The 25,363-nt window shown below is 40.4% G+C and overlaps 1 protein-coding gene across 1 annotated transcript; it reads right to left on the reverse strand.

Moving 5' to 3' along the window:
- Window positions 1–2,906: 2,906 nt before the first annotated feature.
- On the reverse strand, window positions 2,907–4,940 carry LOC124993511 (glutamate dehydrogenase 1, mitochondrial-like). The gene has a single exon (XM_047565396.1). It carries the CDS (start codon window positions 4,699–4,701, stop codon window positions 3,025–3,027), a length of 1,677 nt encoding a protein of 558 aa, XP_047421352.1. The 5' UTR covers window positions 4,702–4,940; the 3' UTR covers window positions 2,907–3,024.
- Window positions 4,941–25,363: the final 20,423 nt, after the last annotated feature.

Here is a 25,363-nt window from a genome sequence, read left to right on the forward strand (position 1 = left end):
TGAAGAGGTGCTGTATTTTGTCAAATGCTTTTTCTCTGTCTATTGAGATAATCATATGATTCTTGTCTTTAGGTTTTTTGAGGTGATGTATTACATTTATTGATTTTCATATGTTGAACCAACCTTGCATTCTAGGGATGAACCCCACTTGATCATAGTGCACTATCTTTTAAATATGTTTTTGTATGCAATTTGTCAGAATTTTATTGAGAATTTTTGTGTCTATGTTCATCAGGGATATTGGTCTGAAGTCTTCTTTCCTTGATGTGTCTTTGTCTGGTTTTGATATCAGGGTGATACTAGTCTCATAGACTGAGACTATGGAAGGGTTCCTTCCTTTTCTATTTCACAGAATAATTTGAGGAGTATTGGTGTTATTTGTTCTTTGAAGGTCTTGTAAAACTCAGCTGAGAATCTGTCTGGTCCTAGTCTTTTCTTGATTGGTAGTCTATTTCATTGCTTGAAATTCATCTGTTTAAATTGTGTATGTCCTTCTGCATCAGTTTGGGTAAATCATATGACTCTAGAAATTTGTCAATGTCTTCAAGTTTTTCTATTTTATTTGAGTATAAATTTTCAAAATAGTTTCTAATTATATTCTGTGTTTCAGTAGTATCCATCATGATATTTCCTTTTTTTATCACAAATTTTAGTAATTTGGGTTTTCTCTCTCTCTGTTAGTGTGGCTAAGGATTTATCAATTCTGTTTATTTTTTTTCAAAGAACCACCTTTTTGTTTTGTCAATTGTTTTCAATTGTTTCTTTTGTTTCAATTTCATCTCTGATTTTAATTATTTTCTGTTTTCTGCTGCTTTTGGTGTTAATTTGTTCTTCTTTTCTAGGGCTTTGAGATGTAATGGTAGGTCATTTATTTGTTGACTTTTTATTCTTTTAATGTATAAGCTCAATACAATGAACTTTCCTCTTTGCACTGTCTTCATAGCATCCCAATGATTTTGATACATCAGTGTTCTCACTTACATCTAAGTATTTTTTTTTCCTCCTTGATCTTCTCTTTTATCCATTCATGATTCAATAGCATGCTATTTAGTCTCCAGGTGTTGGAGTAGCTTCTATTTTTTATTTTATCATTGATCTCTAGTTTTATTTTATTATAAGCTGATAGAATGCAGTGTAGGATTTCTATTTTTTTGGATTTGCTGAGAGTTGCTTTGTGGCATAACATATGGTCTGTTTTAGAGAAGAATCCATGTGATGCTGAGAAGAAAGTGTATTCACTCAATGATGGATAAAATTCTCTATATATGTCCAATAAGTCTAAATCATTGTATTATTTAATTCTATACTTTGTTTAGTTTTTGTTTGGAAGATCTATCCGGTGCTAAGAGAAGTGTGTTAAAGTGACCCAATATTATTGTATTGTGGTCTATTTGATTGTTGAAGTTGAGAAGAGTTTGTTTGACATATATAGATGCTCCATTATTTGGGTCATATAAATTTAAGATTGTTATGTCTTGTTGGTGTATGATTCCCTTCAGCAGTATGAAATGTCCTTCTTTATCCCTTCTAACTAACTTTGTTTTCAAGTCTACTTTGTCTGATATGAGGATGGAAACCTCTGTTTGTTTACATAGTCCATGTGAGTGATATGTTTTTTCCCAATCTTTCACCTCCAGTCTGTGGATGTCTTTTCCTAGGAGGTGAGTCTTTTCAAGACAGCATATTGTTGGTTCATTTTTTTTAGATCCAATCTGCCAGTCAATGTCTTTTCATTGATGAGTTTAGGCCAATAACATTCAGGGTTATTATTATTATTATTATTTTTTTTTTGGAAAAGGTAGACTTTTAATAACTGCTTTTATCATCAGGTTAAGTCAGGCAGTTACAAAGTAGTTAGAAATCTGTGAAAGGGCATTACTGTTTAAAAAAAAAAAAAAGCACGCATTCTTACATAAATATCTAGTAACTTTATTGGGACACTACTGCTCAAAAGGTCCTGGCCAAAAAACTCTATAAACACTAGAACCTATGTTGTTTTCAGCCTGCTGTTAATGAAGCTGGGTGCAGAATGCAAAGCCTCCAGAAGGAGAGGACACAGTCTGAGTTGTGGCCACCAGCAATGCTCAGAGTCAGCTGGACTTCAAATGGGGAGCCCAGTGGTTTTTCTTGGGACACTACTTGAATTAGGGTTCAGTTAGTCAACACAATATATCTTCAAAAGGGAAGAACAATTAACTAACATGATAAAGAGGTTACTAAACTCTTTGGACTATGTATCCTAATGGTAGTTAGCAAATTCTGATAGTTTTAACAAAAATAGCCTCCAATGTTTCTGGGTATGAAGACAGACCTCCATCAAGCTTTTTATTTTTGCTGGACAATACATGACTGATAAGCTATAAATGATACTGTTTTATGATATAAAAATACTAGTTTCTTCATTTACTATGTTTATAGGCATTCACTGCTTGAGTTAAGTTTGGCTTATTAAAGTGATTCAAGGCAATTTTATTACAGCAGCATGTACTTATTTTATTCTATGAGAATAAAATGCATACGAGACAGCTTTTATTTTTGTTTGCAGCTTGTAAAACTGAGTTATTATGCAGATGTAATATCAATAACTCATTTGAGGACCATGCTACTTTCTGAAAACAATATATCTAATTCTCACATGTGTCCATGTTATAGTACGTCCCAGATTTGTCCAGAGCAAAATTGAGTGACTGTTCTTGACTGCTTTCCCTGGCAATAGCACTGACTATGTTGGGAAGAGCCCTGGAGCAAGGCAGCACAGTCAGGCAAAAGACTTTTTATTTAAAAGCAAAGTGCCTAAATGGCTCTCTGGAATAGGTGATTTCTACTTTCATACTCATCAAATTGTACAGATCCCCTAAACTTAATTCTTTCTTCTTAAGGGGCTGAACAGATTGACTTGTTGAGAACAGTGTCCATTGTTTAATAGATCATGAGAGAAAGATTTCTGCAGTTACATGTAAACTTGTGATAGGTCAGCAGAAGTTATAGGTAAAGAGGGTGGTGAGGAAGTTAACCAAGATCCATCTATGTGAAGGTCACGCCAGCTTCGTTGTACACTTTGAAGACTTTCTCAATGGCATTGACATAGGCAGCTGTTCTCAGGTCCAAGCCCAGGTTATACTTCATGGCTGTACGCATAATTTGCCTGGCTGAACGCTCCATGGTGTAGGCTAACCCAGAATGCACAATGTCTTTCTCTGATGCACCCGATATCCTGTCCTGGAACTCTGCAGTGGGTACGACAGGAATTGTTCCACCATGCTTTCCAAATTTTCTTTCTAAACTCTCTTGAACAGACATGAGCAAGTGGTAGTTAGAATCCCTTTCGTATTTGAAGGTTAATCGGCCATAGCTGACATGATTCAGATTCTTCAGCCACTCAAAGTAAGATACTGTCACTCCGCCAGCATTTAAGTAGAGATCTGGAATAACCATGATGTTCCTCTCCAGGAAAATCTTATCAGCTTCTGGAGTGGTTGGTCCATTGGCACCTTCAGCAATGATCTTGGCTTTGACTCTGGGTGCATTGGATTTGGTCAATTGCTTCTCACTGGCAGCAGGGATCTGTATATCACAGTCAGCCTCCAAGATACTTCCTTCATATACCTTTGCCTTGGGGAAGCCCAGAATTGATCCATGTTGCAATTTGAAATCTTCCAGTTCCTTTGGGTCAATACCATCTGGATTCCATATACTCCCATCAGATTCACCAACACCAACACATTTAGCACCAAAACGATGTAAATACCTCATAGAGTGCAGGCCCACGTTACCAAACCCCTGAACCACAAATGTTTTATCTCCAAATCCTGGTGTCATTCCTAAAATGCTCATGTAAGAAGCTTCACTGATAAAGTTTTCAATTCCATGGAAAACACCACGGCCAGTAGCAGAGATGCGTCCATGGATGCCTCCTTGACTGATGGGTTTACCAGTAACACAGGCATGTGCATTAATATCATAGTGCCCTATGGTGCTGGCATAGGTATCAGCGATCCAGGACATCTCCCGCTCGCCTGTGCTCATGTCCGGGGCAGGCACATCAATGCCAGGACCAATAAAACCTTTTTTGGCGAGCTCCATAGTGAACCTTCTTGTGATCTTCTCCAATTCATTATCTGTATAGTTCTTGGGATTGATCTTAACACCTGCTTTAGCACCCCCAAATGGAACATCAACCACTGCACACTTGTAAGTCATCAGAGAAGCCAATGCTTTTACTTCATCTACACTCACATCAGTGCTGTAACGGATACGTCCCTTGCAGGGCGTGCGGTGCTGGCTGTGCTGGGCTCGGTAACCCTCGATGACCTCCCAGGAACCGTCGTCGCGCCGAATGGGGAAGGAGAGGCTCAGCACATGGTTGCAGGGCTTGATGATTCGCAGGATGCCTCGCACCCGGTTCCGCTTCTGCTCTTCACTCTCCCGGGTCTTCAGGTCCTCCACCAGCTTATCCTCCACGATGCTGGCGCCACGGTCGAAAAAGCCCTCCACCATCTTGAAGAAGTTGGGGTCGTCTTCGCGGTCGGCCGCCGCCTCACTGTAGTGGCGCCGGGCGGGCGGCGTAAACCCGAGTTGCGGGGAGGCGGCGGGCTGCCCGCGGGCCCAGCCCAGCAACGCGGCCGAGTCCGCTGCCGCTGAGCCCAGCACAGCGGGTCCGGCGCGCGACAGCAGCAGCGCTTCGCCCAAGCGGCAGTACATGGCGGAGAGTAGAAGCCAGGGGCCAGCGGGCCGCAGGAGAGGTGCGCTCGGAGGCCTGGGACTGAGGGAGGAGGGACTCAGCGCGGGCAGCCCTTTTAAGCTGTAGCTTCCTGCCTGCCTGGCTGTCCCCTCCCCTCGACCGCTTGTCGTCTAACGGGGAGGACGGACTTCTGGGGCCCCGCGCCGCCCAGGGCGACCGGCCTCCGCCTCCGCCGCGGCCTCGCCCGGCCTCCCAGGCGGCGGCGCGTGCCGGCCTCCAGGGTTATTATTGAGATGTGATTTGTATTCTCAGTCATTTGGGTTTATTTTTTTGTTTCTAACTTGACTTAGTTTCTCCTTTGATTTACCTTTTCTTTAGTGTAGTTCTTTCCTTTGCTGGGTTTTCCTCCCACCCCCCACCATTTCCTCCTCATGGAATATTTTGCTGAGAATGTTCTGTAGTGCAGGCTTTCTGTTTGTGAATTCTTTTAAATTTTGTTTATCATGGAAGGTTTGTATTTCGTTTCAAATCTGAAGCTTCATTTTTCTGGATATAAAATTCTTGGTTGGCATTCATTTTCTTTCAGAGCTTGATATATGTCATTCCTGGACCTCCTGGTGTTGAGGGTCTGGGTTGAGAAATCAACTGAGATTCCCTATATGTAACTTGATGTTTTAATCTTGCAGTCTTTAAAATTATATCTTTATTCTGTATGTTAGTCATTCTCATTATAATGTGCCTTCATGTGGGTCTGCTGTAATTTTGTACATTTGGGAACCAGTAAACCCCTTATAGTTGATTTTCCATTTCATTCTTTATATTTGGGAAGTTTTCTGATATTATGTCATTGAAAAGATTATTCATTCCTTAGTTTATATCTTCACACCTTCGTCTAGTCTGATAAATCTTAAATTTGGTCTTTTTCATGTTATCCCATATTTCTTGGAAGTTTTGTTCATGGTTTCTTACCATCTTCTCTGTGTAGTCAACTTTATTTTCAAGAGTATATATTTTGTCTTTGTTTTCTGGTTCTGTCTTCCAAGTGGCCTAGTCTGTTGGTGATACTTTTTATTTAATTTTTAATTTGGTCTGTTGTTTCCTTCATTCCAAAGATTTCTGCTTGATTCCTTTTTATGATCTCTGCCTCTTTATTGATGTGATCTTTCACTTTCTGTGTTTTCTCTCCAATATCATCTTTTATTTCAAAGATCAATCCATGTATTTTCTAAACTCCTCTGACATTTCTTCTACTGTGTTGTCTATGGGTTCTATTGTTGGAACATCTTTGTTTGATGCACTTTGTTCCCTTGTTTTTTTCATGTTATTTGTGTGTCTTCTCATCTAGCGGTATGGAGCTGAGGCAATACAAATTCTACCCTGTAATCCTACAGTGTCCCTGAAGGCTTCCAGTACCTCACCTTTAAGGGGGAGACAAATATTAACAGCACCCAATGCAAACGACATACCACCTTAAACCAAATGACTCCTATTAAGGTGTTTATAGTTTTGTCACAATAGACAGACCTGAAGTGTTCAATTATTGTCTACAATATAAACAGTAAGTTTGCTAAAAGGGTTTACCATTTCAAATGATGGACAATGAGGTAACAGAAGTAGTGTAAGATGTGATGTTTATGAGGGAAAGGGAGAGAAGATAGAGGTAAAAATTTATAGTAAGAGTGAGGGAGGAATTAATAGAGGTGGGTTGTTAGTTTGAGAGAAGTGAGAAAGAGAATCCAGAGAGATGGGTAGGTGAGAGAAAAAAATATGTACAGATTTTTTTTAAAAAGTAAAAATATAAGAATACACATCAAAACTGTCATGTACTATTCAGACATCCCATTTCTTAATAAATTGATGCATGAAAAATATTTTGATTCAAAGATGGTAGAGGTGTGTGAGAGAGGGCAAAAAAAGAAAAAGAAAGGAGGAAAATCTCAATGGAAAATTGAATGATTGCTTTCATCAACTTTCAAAAATTTTCTCAGTTTCCCTTTTCCACAGATAGGTGGGGTTGTCTGAAGTTTGACATTAGCTCCAGTCCAGCGGGTGGCAGACCAGTTGGGTGGGTGAGCCGATAGCAAGATGCCCTCACACTCTCTTATAGTCTTCCCACCCATTGTAGCTGGCCCCTATGACCCCACACACCTCAGGACCACCTGAGCTAGAGAGAGCCCAGTTTTCTCCAGTTTCATCAACATGTGCTCCCCCCAGGGAACCAACCCTAGGCTCCAGTTTTCCACAGGCTTGCCACACCCAGACTGGCCTACTCATACCCAGTTGCAATCTGATGGACCTGGGCTTCAGCTTCTCCAAGTCCTGTGTTGCTGCAGTCCCAAGATCTCAATGCCCATCCAACTTGCAGAGAGACCATCAGGGATGTGCTCACACAAAGGAGCAACTCTGCAAAGAGGCAACCAGGTGGCAGTCACTACCACATTGAGCAGAAGGACTTCAGGTACAACCAGACCTGCAGGTACCCCAATATATCTCCAGGCTGTGGCCTGAGTCCCCACACCAAGGTGGTCATGCCCCAAGATGGTAGCAGCAAACCTGAAGACCCTGGTTGGTGTCCCAAGATGGTGGCAGCCATGTGTAACCTAACCTGCAGGTACTTTGACAATGAACTTCCAGGCAACAGCAGGCAGCAGGCAATCTGCTGGTAGTCTGCGGGCAGTCTGCAGGCTAATGGATGATCAGAGGATGGATGTTGGTCAATGGGCAATGAGTAGGTGAAAGGCAGGCAATGGGCAGGCAAAAGGTGGGCAAATGGGCACCAAATGCCAGATGATAGGTGGTGGTCAGTGAGCTATTTGCACTCAAAAGGCAGGGGATATGCTGGCAGACAGCAGGTGATCACTGTGGACAAATGGGGTAAACAGCAGGGGATTGGTGGGCAGCAATGACTGCCTCGCAGAGAAACAGTATTTCCTCTGCTTTAATCCTGAGTTACAGAGTGACAAGGAATGCAGCCTCCCTCTAGTCCACCATCTTGGATCCCCTCTTTTTTTTTTTTTTTTTTTAATGGAAATTTTTACTGGAAGTCCCATGTGAAACATAGGGAGTGGAGCAGTTGGAGTGTAGTGGGGTGGGTTACCCATATCAACCCCCTCCAAGGGCCCTGCAGTGACTTGCGGTATCAGCCCTCTCCTTTGTCCTACCTCCAGGGACCCACGGGCTTGGTTGTGAGCTGGGCTGGAGGTAAGGGAGAGCCTCCATGTGAGCCCCCATATACTGACTCTGTGTTTAGCTTCCCATCAGCCCAATGCAGCAGTGGGAGGCCCCCAGGAGAGGCTCAGCCTCCCATTCACCCCATTCCAGCCAACAATGGCAGGACATGCACCTGAACTTCATCCCTGAGCCCCACATGGAGGCCTCTGGTGCCTGAGCCCTCACTCATTCCCCTGTTGGGAGTGCCAAGACCCCCATGCCTGTTAAATCCTCATATTTTTTGCTACTTCTTATGGCTGCTCCACCTATCTGTTCTAGGTTCAGAGAAGCATGTTTCCTGGGGTGTGGGGGAGGCTCTGAGGGACTGGGACAAATCCCTCCTGGAAGAGAAGAGCCTTGCTCTCTGGAGACTCAAGGTCAGGAACCAATGCTGTCTGGCTCTTTGACCTTGGGAAGGACATTAGCATTTCTCTCATCCTTAAAATGTGACAACAGTAATAATCACAGCAACTGACCTGGCTGGCTTCCTGGCAAGGGCCGGAGATGAGATGAGAGAAAAGTGCATAATATCAAGTGCACCTCAAACTAGAAAGGGAACTTATTATTAGTTCTAATTGTGTGTGTGCACACGTGTATATTCTTTAGGATGATTTTCTTGTGTGTGTGTGTGTGTGTGTGTGTGTGTGTGTGTGTGTGAGAGAGAGAGAGAGAGAGAGAGAGAGAGAGAGAGAGAGATTATGTGTGGTACTGGGGATCAAACCAAGTCCAGGACCTATGCATGGTAGGCAAGCATTCTACCATTGAGTTACATTTCCAACCCTTTTCTGTTTTGAAATATGGTCTCATTAAATTGACCAGGCTGGCCTCCAACTTGTGATCCTCCTATCTCAGTCTCCCGCATAGCCTCCCAAGGTATTATAGGAGTTCACTGGCATAACAGGTTTAGGATTTCATGTGTAAGATCTTACCATATGCAGTTTTTCTTCTTTCTTTTTCAAGTGGATACTTTTAAGTTTCTTTTTCTTGTCTAATTTCTGTGGCTATAACTGTTAATAAACGTGATGTTAGATTTTTTATAAATGCCCTTTATCAGGTTGAGGAAGTTTCTTCTTATCTTTGTGTGTGTGTGTGTGTGTGTGTGTGTTTTAATCAGAGAAAGGTATTAGATTTTGTCAAATGCTTTTTCTGCATCAAATGATCATGTTGATTTTTTCCCTCACTATTAATGTGGTGTACTACATAATTGGCATTATTCCACGTTTTAGTGTTTAATAATTAATATTATGACTGACCAGGTCCAAGACATGAAGGAGCTGGGGGGAAAATTACTCTATACACTAACTACTTAGTTTGTGATAAGAATGTGCATTAAAATATAAAACCTTTCTACACATAGTAGTTTGCTGCAAGAAACCATTCTTAGCTTAGGAGAATGGTGTTCCAGATTTCAGTGTAAACTACTAGCAACCTTCAACTCTTTTGTGTGGTAAGTATCTTATTTCTGTTTTCAAACTCTTCCACCCCAACCTGAGTTATGAGGTCTGGAGTGTTTTTCTCCAGTCACAGATGTGATTACCAATATTGTCAATTCTTGCAACAATCTGATGAGATTGGGTCTGAAATGTATCTTACACTCATTGCAGGAGCATGTGCCCACTAATGTGAGATCCTGCGTGATGTAGGAGTCAATCTTGGCCATCTCCCTAATTACCAGTTTGGTGATGATGTCTCAGACTATCACCTATACAACATGTTTGAGGGGGCGGGGGAAGGTGTACTGGGAATTTAACCCAGAGATGCTTTACCACTGAGTTTCATCCCCAGTCCTTTTTATTTTTTATTGAACCAGCCTCTCATTAAGTTGCTGTGGACCTAAGTTGCTGAGGCTGGTCTCAAACTTGTAGTCCTCCTGTCTGAGCCTCCAGAGTCACTGGAATTATAGATGTGCATTACTATGCCTATAATAATATCACCATTTTTATATGTTGAATCATTCTTGCATCCCTGGGAAAACTCCCAGTGGCAATGATATATAATGTTTTTAATATGCTGCTAAATTGGCATTGTTAGGTTTGTTTCTTTTAATGATTTTTGCATCTGTACTCATAAAGGATATTAGTCTTAGTTTTCCCCTGTGATATCTTTGTCTGCCTTTGGTAATATTTGTCTGGCTTCAGGGTAATATTGGTCCTCTTAAGTGAGTTGGGAATTGTTCCTTCCTCTTCAACTTCTTGGTAGAGTTTTAGAAGAAGTGGTGTCTATTTAAATGTTAGGATTTGCCAGTGAACCCATAGTCCTCTTCAGAACAGCTTACTAGTTGTCAATCTTGTTGATTTTCCCATTTTCAATTTTCAGTTGTTTTAGACTAGATTCTTATTAGTTGTTGGCTTTTAAGTAATTTAGGTGCAATTCTAGTATCAGTTTCATTGACATCATGAAATACTGCCTCTTGCAATAATTTTAATTCCACTTTGTAATAAGTTGTTATTGTAAAAATGTTTTACATTGTAGCTGAGATTGATGGAAAAGGAAAATGCTAGTGTGTTCTTGTTTTGCTTTTTTGTAATTAATATATTTTATTTTTTTTAGATACATATGACAGTAGATTGTATTTTGATGTATTACATGGAGTATAACTTCCCATTCTTGTGGTTGTACATGATGTGGGGTTTTACTGTTGGTGTGTTCACATATGAACATTGGAAAGTTACATCTGGATTCATTCCACTGTCTTTCCAATTCCCATGCCCCCTCCCTTCCCTTCACTCCCTTTGTCTAATCCAATGAACTTCTTTTCTTCCCTCCCCATCCCCATATCAGAGAGATCATTTGGCCTTTGGTTCTTTGGGATTGGCTTATTTCACTTTGACTTTTTCTTTTAATTTTTAATATATTTTTAGTTGTAGTTGGGCACAATACCCTTATTTAATTCATTTATTTATTTTATGTGGTGCTGAGGATCAAACCCAGTGCCTCACATGTGCCAGGCAAGCGGTAGCACTGAGCTACAACTCTAGCCCCTTGCTTTGTTTTCTGAGATGGGGTTTCACTACATTGCCCAGGCTGGCCTTGAACTTGCCATCTTTCTGCCTTAGCCACCGAGCAACGGGATTACAGGCCTATGCAACCATGCCTGGCTCAAGATGCCAGTCCTAAATGAAAGAAGATGTTTGAGTGGAGGCTCTTAGATGAGTTCATTAGTGAATATGTTGTGTGTGTGTGTGTAATGTGGTACTGGGGGATCCAGCACAGGGCCTTGCCTCACTTGTGCCAGTCAGTCAAGCACTTTACCACTGAGCTACAATGCCATTCCTTGTATGGTGTTTTATTTACTGCACAATATCATAACTCTATAGATTCATATGATAACAACTAAGAATGCAAAAAGTTCCTTGTATTTGAAAACTGCAAAAAAAAAAAAAAAAAAAAAAAGAAAATCAAAATACTTGGTGCTAAAATCAATAGAGTAATGAAACAAAATGTCCACACAAAGATTCTAGAGATCAACATGCAGGATGTTTACAGGGAATGATTTGGGGATAAACAAAGAAGAAAGGGAAGGGGGAGATACAAGACTGAGCAGAGGGGAGTCAGCTGAGGTAGGGGTCCAACAAAAGCTCAGGAAACCCAAAGGTCACAAGACTTCAAAATTGCCCTGCTTTAGGCAAAGTAGCTGGGCCCTTATGCCCTGTAGTGATCACTCCTTGGATGCAATCTGCCCCTGGAAGGAGAGGATTTGGGGCTGCCTCCCACCCACACTCCAGCAGCTGGGTGGGTAAGTTCTTCATTCTTGGAGGGAGATATGGGAGGCACCTCACAGGTTCCACCCCACAGATCTTGGTGTACATGAAGAGCTCAGTGTCTGTTATAAGTGGTGGTCAAGAATCAGGGAAATGAAATCTCACTTGATAAGTGATGCTGGAACCATTGATTGTAACTCTGGGGAAAACACATGGATTAGACTGTTGTCTTATTTTACCCTACATTAATTTAAGATTAAAGAATTGAAATAAAAAGGAAACAACAAATCTAATACTTACCAACTTGAGGGAGAGGTAAACACAAGTAAACTTAGATGATTATTAGATTTGATTACATAAAACAAAAATTTTATATTAAACATTTCAAACAAAATTAAAAGGCAGACAACAAAACTGAGAACATGTTTGCAGTAAGCACCCTGAAAACATTAATGTCTATTAATTTGTATTTGATTGGTTCTTCATGTTATCCTATCCTTCCCTCCCCCTTCCCTTTATTTTACTCTAGCCTCTGCATTTGAGAGAAATTATTCAACCTTTTGAGTTCCTGAGGTTGGCTTTTTTCACTTAGCATGATATTCTCCATTACCATTCATTTACCAGCAAATGGCATAATTTCATTTTTTAAAAAAAAGTGATACTACAAATAAAAAAGAGAAACTCAACACTTACATTAAAAACTATAATGAGCTACCACTTCAGACCCATTAGGATGATTATTATAAAAAAAAAAAAAAAGAACAACACCAGGAAACAAAAAGTGTTGACGAGTATGTGGAGAAATTGCATCACTATGCATAGTTGATGGGAATTTAAAAATGGTACAGATAGGCTGTGGAAAACACTATGGCAAGGCCTCGAAGAATTAAGTAGATAATTACCAGATGATCCAGCAATTCCACTCCTGAAGATATATCTAAAAGCATTAAAAGCAAGCACTTGAGCAGACATTTGTATATCAATGTTTACAGCAGCATTCTTTATAGCAGTCAAAAGGTAGAAGCAACTGAAATGCTTGTTGGCAGATGAATGGATAAACAAAATGTGCCACAGAATGGAATATTATTCATTCTATTCATATATAGAGAATGAACTATTATTCAACCTTAAAAAGAAATGAATTCTAACAGATGCTCAGATATGGATAAACCTTGAAAATATTATTATACTAAGTGAAAGAAACCAGACCCAGAAGCATAGATTGTATGATATCCATTTATCTGAGATAGCTAGAATAGTCACCTTTGTGGAGACAGGTAGTAGAGCAGTGGGGGTAGAAGGGAAGGAGGAGTTGGTGAAGGGCACAGAGTTTCTATCTGGGGTGATGAAAGGGTTCTGGAGATGGATGGGGGTGATGGTTGCCTAACAATGTGAAGGTACTTCATGCTGCAGAACCAGCCGCTTATAAATGGTTGAAGTGGTAAATTCCATGTTAGGTATATTTACCATGTTAAAAATAGAAAAACAAAAACCAAAAAACCCAACTCATCCACATGGAAATATGAGCAGGCAATATAAACAGGCAACTCACAAAACAAAACAACAAAGTGATTTATAGATATATAAAATATTAAATTTCATAAGTAACAGTAAATTAAATCACAAGAGCAAGCTTTCATGTATCACATAAAATTGGGAAAATGTTTTGCACTAATATTCAATTTCGGGATTAGTATTATAAGTATTCTCATAACGGGGATGAAGACTTGTGCAAGCTTTCTGGAAAGCATCTTGCAAATTATGCAAATGGTGTTTTATTTTATTTTATTTTTATTAGAGCTTTACAGTTGTACATAGTATAAATTGTATGTTCCAACAAACTCAGCATGCATGGAAATTGATTTCAGTTCATCATCCTCCCTCTCCCTTTTCCCTCCAGTTCTTTCTCCTTCTCCTGTTCTCCTTCTTCTATTCTACTAGACTTTCTTTTGCTTGTCTATTAATTTATATTTAATTGGTTCTTTATGTAATCTTATCCTTCTCTCCCTCTTTGATTTATTTTACTCTAGCTTCCAAATATGTGAGAAAACATTCAACCTTTGAATTTCTGACTTTAGCTAATTTCACTTAACATGATATTCTCCATTTTAATCCATTTACCAGAAAATGTCATAATTTCATTCTTTTTTTATGGCTAATAGAACTCTCTCTCTCTCTCCATATATATATACATATATATAATATCATTATTTCTTAATTCATTCATCTACTAATGGGCATCTGAGTTGATTCTACAACTTAGCTATGGTGAATTGTGCTGCTTAAACATTGATGTGGCTATGTTGCTGTAGTATGCCAATTTTAGATCTTTTGGGAAAATATCAAGGAATGGGATATCTGGGTCCTTTGGTAGTTCCAACCCCAGTTTTTTGAGGAATCTCCATACTGTTTTCCAGAGTGGTTTCACTAGTCTGCAGCCCCACCCACAACCTTGCCAGCATTTATCATTGTTTATATTCTTGATCTTGCCATTCTGACTGGAATCTGATGAAATCTTAGTGTACTTGTGATTTGCATTTCTCTGATTGCTAGAGATGTTGACCATTTTTTCATGTATTTGTTGGCTATTTGTGTTTATTCACAAAAGATGTCTTGAATAAATTCATGAATCCAAAATCCAATCACTAGGATTCTATTCTAAAGAAATAATTGTAGATACATGTGAAAATAAATTTATAAGAATTCTTATGGTACTATAGCAGGAAAAAAGAGGAATCATCCTAAATGTCTATTATTAGAGCTTGGCTGTGTGCCAGCATATTCATTCATTCTCCCACTGAACAAATGTTTACTAAGTACATATTATGTGCCAGGCACTGTTCTAGATTCAGGGAAATCAGTAAAACGAAACACACCAAGTTCCTGTGCAGGTGTGCATGTGCAAGCACATTTTCATGTGTGTTGTTTTAGTTAGCCTTTTCACCATTGTAACTAAAGGGACCCATCAGAACAACTGTAGAAAAGGAAAAGTTTATTTAAGGGTTCACAGTTTCAGAGGTCTTAGTCCATAGAAGGCTGGCTCCATTCCTCTGGACTCAAGGTGAGGCTGAACATCATGGCAGAAGAGTATGACAGAGGGAAGCAGCACACATCATGATTAGGAAGAAGAGAGAGAGAGGGACTCCACTCTCCAAGTACAAAATATATACCCATAGCCAAGCCCAATTCCTACCTCCTCCAGTCACATCCTACCACCCAGTTAATCCCATCAGGGATCAATTCACTGATTGATTTAAGACTCTTACCACCCAATAATTTCTCTTTTGAACCTTCTTGCATTGTCACACTTTTGAACTCTTGAGGGACACTTCACATCCAAACCATAACATATGTATATACCATAATGGTGTTGGAAATATTGGGGGTCCTAGGCACCCCAGGAGCCAAAATAAACACTGGGAGACTGATCAGTTCTGTTGGCAAGGCAAGAATTTTACTTCTACATCCATAAGGGTGCACAGCAATTAAAATTGAAAGCAGGCATGCCCAGCAGGCAGTCTGCTCAGCTTTTATCCCTAACATAAGGGTGTTGGTAGCTGACCACACAATCTTTGGCGCGAACAGCTACTGAGGAAAGGGACACTTTGCCAGGGCTCCTTGGTTGGGACTGACTGCACTGTCTCCTGTTGGGTTATTTAAAGAAATACAACTTCAGTTGTCCCCACTTCCCTTTGTTCTCTTGGGATGGGAAAGTTCTATTGGGTCGAATGCCTTTTGGTCTAGGGGTGCTGGGTTTGTTGTCTCCATTTAGGAAAGACCTGAAGAACAGGACACAGAGAAGCAAGCAAGAAGCAGGTTTATTGAAAAGAGATAGAAATATAGAGATAGACTTCTCTGAATAGAAGGGGTCCAGAGCTAGGAATCTGGTGGGGGCGTTTTGTCCTGTTCTTTTTATGATCTTTGGAATTTCCTCCTTTCCTTGTCTCCTCCCCTGTCCATGCACTCCTCACTATTGTTGATGGTGCCTGCTCTGTCCATGCACCTGTTTTAGTTTTCCTATTGGGTTCCCCACCTAGAAGCTTGAGTATGTAAGTGTTATCTGATTGGGTCCCCCACAAATGTCCATGAGCACTTTTGTCAAGCAAGAAATTGACCTCATCAGAAGACCCTCTCCATGCTCTTTTGTTCTGGCCCTGCCCCTGACCTCCTCACTTTCCATCTTGCCTGGCTGCCTAAGCCCTTGTGTATCTCCCTCACTCCCCACTCTCAGAGGATACCCTGACTACCACTGGGAGTTGGGATGATGACTGCTGTAGCTACTTAAGGCTGACAAGGGGCATCATTGGAGTAACCAGGATATCCTTCTGAGGAAGGTCTAGGGCAAGTGGGAAGGAGCAGGCTGGTCCAGAGGTGAACACTGATGATATATATAAGTGGGTCTATCGATGGGTCCATGGTAGAAGTCTGGAGGGATGTCCATTGGGGACTCCATTTGTAACACCATCTGAAATTTTGTTGTCTCTATACAAGAGAGACAAAACAAATAATCAAATTGATAATGTAAGAATCAAAAAGAAGAATAATGAAAAATGGTGGAATGAGACAGACATCATTACCCTATGTACATGTATGATTACACGAATGGTATGAATCTACATCATGTACAACCACAGAAACAAAATGATGTACCCCATTTGTGTACAATGAATCAAAATGCAGTCTGTAAAAACACTTAAAATATAAATAAATTTAAAAAAAGGAAGAGGAAGAAGAAGAAGCACCAGGGCCTCCAGAGATCCAAGGATAAGTAAAAACCATGAGGCAGATTTTATGACTTTGGATAATCTGTTGGACTGTGTCCTTTAAACCTTTTCCTGAACACATTTTTTGTATTAGGGTAAGATTATTATCCCTTCCCAAATGGTAGAGCTGATGGAGAGACTTTTAAATCTTATAATGTGATGCTTGGGGAAGTAACAGGATGCCCTCGGAAAAACCCACCATCCTCTATTATCTCTTTGGTGTCCTTGAATTATAGCCTGTTGAGCCTCTTCCATGGAGTACTGGGGGTGTTCAGAGAACAGAAAAGAATTTTCCCACAGGAGTTGGGTAACTGTGGAACCCTGTAAAGCAGCTGCCTTGGCTGCCACATCTGCAGCCCTATTTCCTTTAGCTATTATGTTCTTTCCTTTCTGATGTCCAGGAACATGGATAACTGCTACCTGAGAGGAGTTAACAGGAGTGCCTGTAAGCAATCCTCTCTTTCCAGATGACTGCATGAGCATGAAGAATGAGAAAGGCATATTTAGAATCAGTATATATATTGACTGTCTTTTGACAGTACTAGTGTCCAGGTGAGGGCAACTAATTCTGCCAGCTGAGTGCTGGTATTAGTAGGAAGTGGCCCCAATTCACACCACAAAATCTCTCATTACTGCATACCTGGATCGCTGAGTCCCATCAATTACCCACTGGTGTCCAGAGTGAGATTGGGGTTATCTATAGGATGATGAGATAAATCTGGTCTAGCAGCACAAGTGTCCATTGAAACTTCCCCACAGGAGTGGAGAGGTTTTCCTCTATCTCAGGTAAGAAAGAGGTTGGACTGAGGTCATGACAAGTCTTTAGGGTAATTTCAGGTCCTTCCAACAAAAGGCCTGATATCTGAGTATACGGCTGTCTGTTAACCAGAGATTCCCGTTAGAGTTTAGGATTCCTCCTGTGCCATGGGAGGTAAGCACAGTTAGGGGCCTTCCCAGAGCAAGTGGATTTGCCTCAGGGACCAATTGTCCCCCTGCAGCCACAGCTCTAAGCCATCCAGGCCACCCCGTGGCCACCTTGTCCAATTCCTTGCTTAGGTTTCCCACTGGCTGGGGGTGGCCCCTAATGATTGCATAATCATTCCTAGTGCCATTCCAGTCCTCTCTGTGACCTATAATTGGAAGTCTGACTGAGTGGCAGGGGGCTGGGTAAGAGCTGTTTTTAATGTATTGAAGGCGTTTTTTGCCTCTGGAATTCAATTCATAACAGCCATGAACGTCCCTGTGCTTCCTTAAGGCACTCAGGGGGGTCTTGCCTCTTCAGCATCCCCAGGGATCCAAATTCTTACAATACCCGGTTGTTCCCAGAAAGACCCTGAGCTGTTCTGCTGCCTGAGGAAGGGGATACCGGAGTATGGGGTGAGTTTTTTGTGGTTCCGGTTTTCGAGTTTCACCCTCCAGTATCATGCCCACGTAAGTAGCCCAGGGTAGGCATAGCTGAGCCTTCTCTCGGGAGACTTCACGTCCCCTACTGTCCAGGAAATTGAGAAGAGAGCCAGTGCCCTCGGGGACTATTTTTTCTGAAGGTCCACACAAAAGAAGGTCACCTACATGCTGAAGGAACACTGTATCAGGGTGTGACCAGTCTGTGAGGTCTTGTGCCTGTGCCTGTCCAAACAGATGGGGACTGTCTCTAAATCCCCGGGGAAGGACTGTCCAGGTAACTTGTGCTGCCTTATGAGTGGGATCCTCAAAGCAAATAGAGGTTGGCTTTTTGAATGTAAAGGAATGCATAAAAGGCATCTTTTAAATCTAGGACAGTAAAATAAGTTGTTCCCTTGGGAATTTGGGTAAGGAGAGTATAAGGATTTGAAACAATTATATGCAAAGGGATTACTGCTTTACTGATTTTACAAAGGTCCTGAACTAATCTCCATTTACTGGGTCCCTTTGGGACCCTAATATAGGAGTATTATAAGGGTTGGAGCACTCTACCAAAAGTCCCTGTTGTTTCAAACTCAGTATAAAAGGTATTAGTCCTTTCCTAGCTTTGGGTTTTAAGGGATACTGTTTTTAGTGAGAAAAGCAGGAAGGATCCTTAAGGCAAATTTCAACAGGGGTTGCCGTCCGCGCTGTTCCCACTGTGTTGTTATCTGAACAAACTGTCGTCCTCCTCTGCCTCTGTTAAGGTAGACACCTGTATTCCCCCGGTGGCAACAACACTTTGACCCTTAAGCCAGATAATAGGTCTCTTCCTAAGATAGGGGTTGGAGTCTCTGGCATAATGAGAAAGGAGTGACAGAGGTGGAAATCACCCCAGGAACAAGCAAGAGGTCTAGTAAAACATGGCTCAAGCAGCCCCAATATGCCCCAAACGGTTACTTTATCTTGGGACCCAGGTCCAGGAGAGAAGGACAGGACTGAGAATTGTGCTTCCGTATCAAGAAGGAATTTTACCTGGTGCTGCCCTTGAACAAGTTCACCTGGGGCTCCTCAAGCTGGACTTCAGTCTCGGGAGCCATAAGGGAAGCCCCGGGACCTGTCATTGGGAACTGGAGGGTGATGGCCCCCATCCCTTCAGGTTCTGAGGACATCTAGCCTTCCAGTGGTTCCCCAACTCAGAGGGAAAGGTCCGGGAGGCAGTCCAACAGGTGATTGATGTGTCTGGGGACAATCCTTTTTGAAGTGACCTTCTTTCCTACAAGAGGAATAGGAGGTGAGGAGTGACCTTCTTTCCTACAAGAGCAATAGGAGGTGGGCACAACTTGCATGGCTGCTGTCAGTTCTCCAGATTGTTTGTCCTTTGTTCCCTCCTTTTCTAGGTCCCTATTATAGAAGACCATTGTAGCATCCTGGACTAATTTGTTCAAGGTTTCGTCTGGTTCTACAGCGAGTTTTTGGAGCTTCCTCAAAACGTCTAGAGTGGGTTGAGACAAGAATTTATCTTTAACAATGATTTCCTCTGTGACCCTGGCTCAACACTAGTTTGTATGGTAATGGCCTCCTAGAGCCTCCGTAGAAAGGTTTCCCGTGGCTCCTTTTCCCCTTGAATTACAGTGGCCAGCTGGGCATAACTGAAAGGCCTGACATGGGCCCTCCTCAATCCTTCTAACACACAGTGTATAAAGTGACCTCTCCCATTCACCCCTATCTCTGTCAGCATCCAGTTTGGTTCAGTCGGGGGAACTGCCTGACTCCTGGTGGGGATGTTCCCACTCTTGCAGCCATGGTTACTTTCCTGCTGTGGAGTATTTGTCTCCTGTTTCAATAGCCTTCTCTAAGACCCTTTATTTTTCCAAGGAAGTTAAAGTTTAACCGAAAGCAACATAACATCCTTCCATGCTAGGTCATAAAGATTTAATAACTGCTAGAAGGTTAGAAGGTATTGCTCTAGGTCTTCAGTGTAGTGCCCTAGGTCTTTCTTCATGCTTTAATTCAGTTAATGAAAAAGGGGCATGTGCTATCTTTGGTCTCCTCTGAGCAGCAGATTTCCTAGCAACTCTGGGATCATAGGTGAAGTTTGTCCCTGGATAAGGAGAACTGGGTTCCAATTCTTTTAAACTGGAATATAAAAGGGAAGCAGTCTTAGGATCTATTTTTCTTTCAGATGGGGCTGAGGGAATTTCCTGTTCAAGGGGTAAAGTCCATTTACCTCTGTCAATAAGTTTTTCTGTTCTGGAGATTTGGTGTCTGACTTAGAGCAGCAGATTACCACTAGGGTCTGAGTGTCAAGCTTGCAATTTTTTACAAGTTCAGGATCATCTTTCAGATAAAAGAGCAATTGTACATAAGGAACATCACTTCATTTGCCCTACCATTTGCAGACAAGATCTAATTGCTGAATAGTTCTGTAATTTAGGATCCCCTTAGGTAGCCATTGTTGTCCAGATATTTCCTAATGGGTACTGAAGCCAGGCCTCAGTGCAAAAGATCAAAGATTTTCTCTTTCCTCTTAGTACTGCTTTCATAGTGTCCCAGAGATTTTGATATGTTGTATTGTAGTTCTCATTTACCTCTAAGAATTTTTTTATCTCCTCCCTGATGTTTTCTGTTATCCATGCTTCATTCAATAACATATTATTTAGTCTCCAGGTGTTAGAGTAATTTCTGTTTTTTATTTTGTCATTGATTTCTAATTTCATTCCATTATGATCTGATAGAACACAAGGTAGTATCTCTATTTTTTTTTTTTTTTTTTTGCATTTACTGAGGGCTGCTTCGTGGCATAATATATGGTCTATTTTAGAGAAGGTTCCATGTGCTGCTGAGAATAAAGTGTATTCACTCACTGATGAATGGAATATTCTATATATGTCTGTTTAGCCTAAGTTATTGATTGCGTTATTGAGTCCTTTGATTTCTTTGTTTAGTTTTTGTTTGGAAGATCTATCCAGTGGTAACAGCAGTGTGTTAAAGTCACCAAGAATTATCATGTTGTGGTCTATTTGATTCCTGGAATTGAGAAGGATTTGTTTGATGTACATGGATGCACTGTTGTTTGGGGCATAAATATTTACAATCGTTATGTCTTCCTGATTTATGGTTCCCTTAAGCAGTATGAAATGTTCTTCTTTATCCCTTCTGACTAACTTTGGCTTGACTTCCACTTTATCTGGAAGAAGGATGGAAACATCCACTTTTTTACTGAGTCTGTGTGTATTCATTGCATGGAGCGCATTCAAAAAGGAATAGTCAACAACTAAATGACCTAACTCTACATCTCAAAGCCCTAGAAAAAGAAGAACAGGACAACACCAAAAGTAGTTGAAGACAGGAAATAATTAAAATCAGAGTTGAAATCACTGAAATTGAAACCAAAGAAACAATTCAAAAAATGAACAAAACAAAAAGTTGTTTTTTTGAAAAAGTAAACAAAATAGACAAACCCTTAGCCACATTAACAAAGAGAAGGAGAGAAGAAACTCAGATTACTAAAATTCATGATGGAAAAGGAAATATCATGACAGACACCACTGAAATACATAGCATAATGAGAAACTACTTCGAAAATCTATATTCCAACAATATAGAAAACATTGACAAATTTCTAGACATATGATCCTTCCAAACAGAACCAGGAAGACATACACAACTTAAACAGATCAATTTCAATCAATGAAATAGAAGAAGCCATCAAAAGTCTACCAAACAATAAAAGCCCAGGATTAGACGGATTCTCAACTGAGTTCTACAAGACCTTCAAGAAGAACTCATTCCAATACTTCTTAAAGTATTCCAGGAAATAGATAAGGAGAGAAACGTACCAAACTCATTTATGAAGCTAATATCACCCTCATCCCCAAACCAGGCAAAGACACATCAAGGAAAGAAAATTTTAGTCCGATACGTCTGAGGATGCAAAAATCCTTAACAAAATTCTGGCAAATCACATACAGAAACATATTAAGAAGATAGTGCACCATGATGAAGTGTGGTTCATCCTGGGAATGCAAGGTTGGTTCAACATATGGAAATCAATAAATGTAAATCATCACATCAATAGACTTAAAGACAAGAATCATGATTATCTCAATAGACACAAAGTATTTGACAAAATATAACACCCCTTTATGCTCAAAACAGTAGAAAAAATAGGGATAGTAGGAACATACCTGAACATTGTAAAGGCTATTTATGCTAAGCCCAAGGCCAACTTCATTCTTAATGGAGAAAAACTGAAAGCATTCCCTTTAAAAACGGGAACAAGACAGGGATGTCCTCTTTCACCACTTCTATTCAACATCGTACTCAAAATACTAGCCAGAGCAATTGGACAGACAAAAGAAATTAAAGGGATGTGAATAGGAAAATAGGAGCTCAAGCTATTTGCTGATGACATGATTCTATTTAGAGGATCCAAAAAACTCCTCCAGAAAACTTCTAGACCTCATAAATGAATTCAGCAAAATAGCAGGATATAAAATCAATAAGCATAAATCTAAAGCATTTTTATTCATAAGCAATGAAACATCTGAAAGGGAAATGAGAAAAACTACTCTGTTCACAATAGCCTCAAAAAAAAAAAAAAAAAAATACTTGGGAATCAATCTAACCAAAGAGGTAAAAGATCTTTACAATGAAAACTACAGAACATTAAAGAAAGAAATTGAAGAAAACCTTAGAAGATGGAAAATCTCCCATGTTCTTGGATAGGCAGAATTAATATTATCAAAATGGTCATACTTCCAAAGGTGCTATACTTAATGCAATTCCAATTAAAATCCCAATGACATTCCTCATAGAAATAGAAAAAGCAATCATGAAATTCATCTGGAAGAACAAAAGACCGAGAATAGCCAAAGCAATCTTGGGCAGGAAGAGTGATGCAGGAGGTATCACTATACCAGACCTCAAACTCTACTATAGGGCAATAGTAACAAGCATGGTACTGGACCAAAATAGACAGGTAGGTCAATGGTACAGGAGAGAAGACACGGAGACATACCCGCATAAGTACTGTTATCTCTTACTAGACAAAGGTGCCAAAAACTTGTAGGGAACATTCCTCAAGCTTATTTGACAAGTCACTGACACCATGGTTTAAATAAACCTAACAGTCTGGATGGAGAAAGTGAGGAAATGGTAAGTGGATTGTAGGCTTTTGCAGATAACGAGGCTAAGCTGTGAGCTGAGGAAAGCCTCGCTCAACAGGCTTCACAGCAAGCTGTGGTGTGAGTTTGCCCATGCTGCCTCACCTCATGCTGTGTGCTGGAGCTTGCCCTTCCCCCAGTTCTTTGTCTCAGACTTGTTACCAGATAGAATCACTTAGGGACACTTGGTTTGTTTACATTAGTACTACATATAGCTTACCTATAAGTTGGTTCTGTTATGTTTCAACAAGCATCTTAACCTGACTGGATAATGTGCCCGTAAATGTCTCGTACAATCATAAGTAAAATTAGATCTGTGCCTTCTGAGCCTGGTCTCCGATATCTGTCTTTATTGGGAGAAACACCACCATTCATCCTCAGCAGGACCTCTGTTTCAAATAATTACAAAAACTTACAATGGAGAAGCCTCTTCAACAAATGGTGTTGGGAAAACTGGAAATCCATATGCAGTAAAATGAAATTAAACCTCTATTTCTTACCCTGTACAAAACTCAACTTAAAATGGATCAAGGATCTAGGAATTCGGCCTGAGACACTTCACCAAATAGAAGAAAAAGTAGGCCTGAATCTCCATCACGTTAGCTGAGGATCAGACTTCCTTAACAAGACCCCCATAGTGCAAGAAATAAATGCAAGAATCAATAAATGGGATAGATTCAAACTAAAAAGCTTTTTCTCAGCAAAGGAAACAATCAATAATGTGAAAAGAGAGCCTACAGAATAGGAGAAAATCTTTTCCACACACACTTCAGACAGAGCACTAATCTCCAAAGTTTATAAAGAACTTAAACAATTTTGGGCTGGGGATGTAGCTCAGTTGGTAGAGTGCTTGCCTCACAAACACAAGGCCCTGGGTTCAATCCCCAGCACCAAAAAAAAATTGTTTTACACCCAAAATACAAAGAACCCAATCAAGAAATGGGCTAAATAAATGGGCAGACACTTCACAGAAGATATACAGGTGATCAACAAATACATGAAAAAGTGCTCATCATCCCTAGTAATTAGAGAAATGCAAATTAAAACCACCCTAAGATTTCATCTAACTCCAATTAGAATGGCTGTTATCAAGAACACAAGCAATAATAAGTGTTGGCATGGATGTGGGGAAAAGGCACACTCACACATTGCTGGTGGAGTTGCAAATTGGTGTAGCCACTCTGGAAAGCAGTATGGAGATTCCTCAGAAAACCTGGAATGGACTCACAGTTTGACCCAGCATCCCACTCCTCCATTTACACCCAAAGGACTTCAAATCAGCATACTGCAGTGATGAAGCCACATCAGTGTTCATAGCAGCTCAATTCACAATAACTAGATTGGGAAACCAAACTAGATGCCCTTCAATTGATGAATGGATAAAGAAATTATGGTATATATACACAATAGAATATTACTCGACCATAAAGAAGAATAGAACTATGGCATTTGTTGGTAAGTGAATGAAGTTGGAAAACATCATGCTAAGTGAAATAGGACAAACCAAAAAAACCAAAGCCTGAATGTTTTCCTTGATAAGTGGATGATGATACATAATGAGGTGGGGTGGTGGAGAGAAGAGAAGAATGAAGGAACTTTGGATGTTGCAGAGGAAAATGAGGTGGGAGGGGGTGGGAGATGGAAAGACAGTAGAATGAAACAGACATTATTACCCTATATATATTTGTGATTACATGAATGGTGTGAATCTACATTGTGTACAACCATGGAAATGAAAAACTGTACCCAATTTCTGTACAATGAATCAAAACACAGTCTGTAAAAACAATAATAAAAAAAATATATAAAAGACCTCCAACTTCACGAAAAAGAAATGCAAATAAAAATAAAAAAGATACTATTGCTTGAAAAAAAAAAAGGATTTTCTCTTTAATTGGGGGTCCCTGATTATCCCAGTTTTTGAGCAGACAGGAGATAGTTGAGTCTTGTGGGATTTTTGAAGAATTGGATCCCATCTGGATACAAAAAGAAAGAAGAGGTCTTGATGAGGTCACCCAATCCCTATCTCATTCTTTAGCAAATCTGGAGCAGCTCCACTCTGTGAATTGGGTAGATTGGCTTGAACCAGAATTTATCCAAGGGGAACCATGTCCAGGTAGGGACGAGCCAAGCTTACCCATGTCCCGTGGTCCATGTCCTGGATATTTCTTTTTGTAACCTAAATCTCTCTGGTGCTTTCATTTGCAGATAGCATGGAATTCCCACCTTATTCCTTAATCAAAAAGGGATTCAGAATTCACAGGAGAAAAAGAATCTGGAGGGAAAGCATCTGTCTATAGAAAGAATTATGTCAACGTTTCTAAGATAGCGAGAGTCCCCTAAACTAGTAACATGACTCTCAGCCCACATACACGGGTCTTTTTCCTGTGCAAGGAGGTTCCCAGCAGCTGCTATAATCAACCCCAGGAGAGGTCCTGTGATGGTCATAATATTCCCCCT

Source organism: Sciurus carolinensis, chromosome 9 (assembly GCF_902686445.1).
Source record: "Sciurus carolinensis chromosome 9, mSciCar1.2, whole genome shotgun sequence".
Classification (NCBI taxonomy): domain Eukaryota; kingdom Metazoa; phylum Chordata; class Mammalia; order Rodentia; family Sciuridae; genus Sciurus; species Sciurus carolinensis.

Excerpts from the sequence above, each read along its gene's own strand:
- LOC124993511 (XM_047565396.1), bottom strand. The coding sequence starts at position 4,701 with ATGTACTGCCGCTTGGGCGAAGCGCTGCTGCTGTCGCGCGCCGGACCC.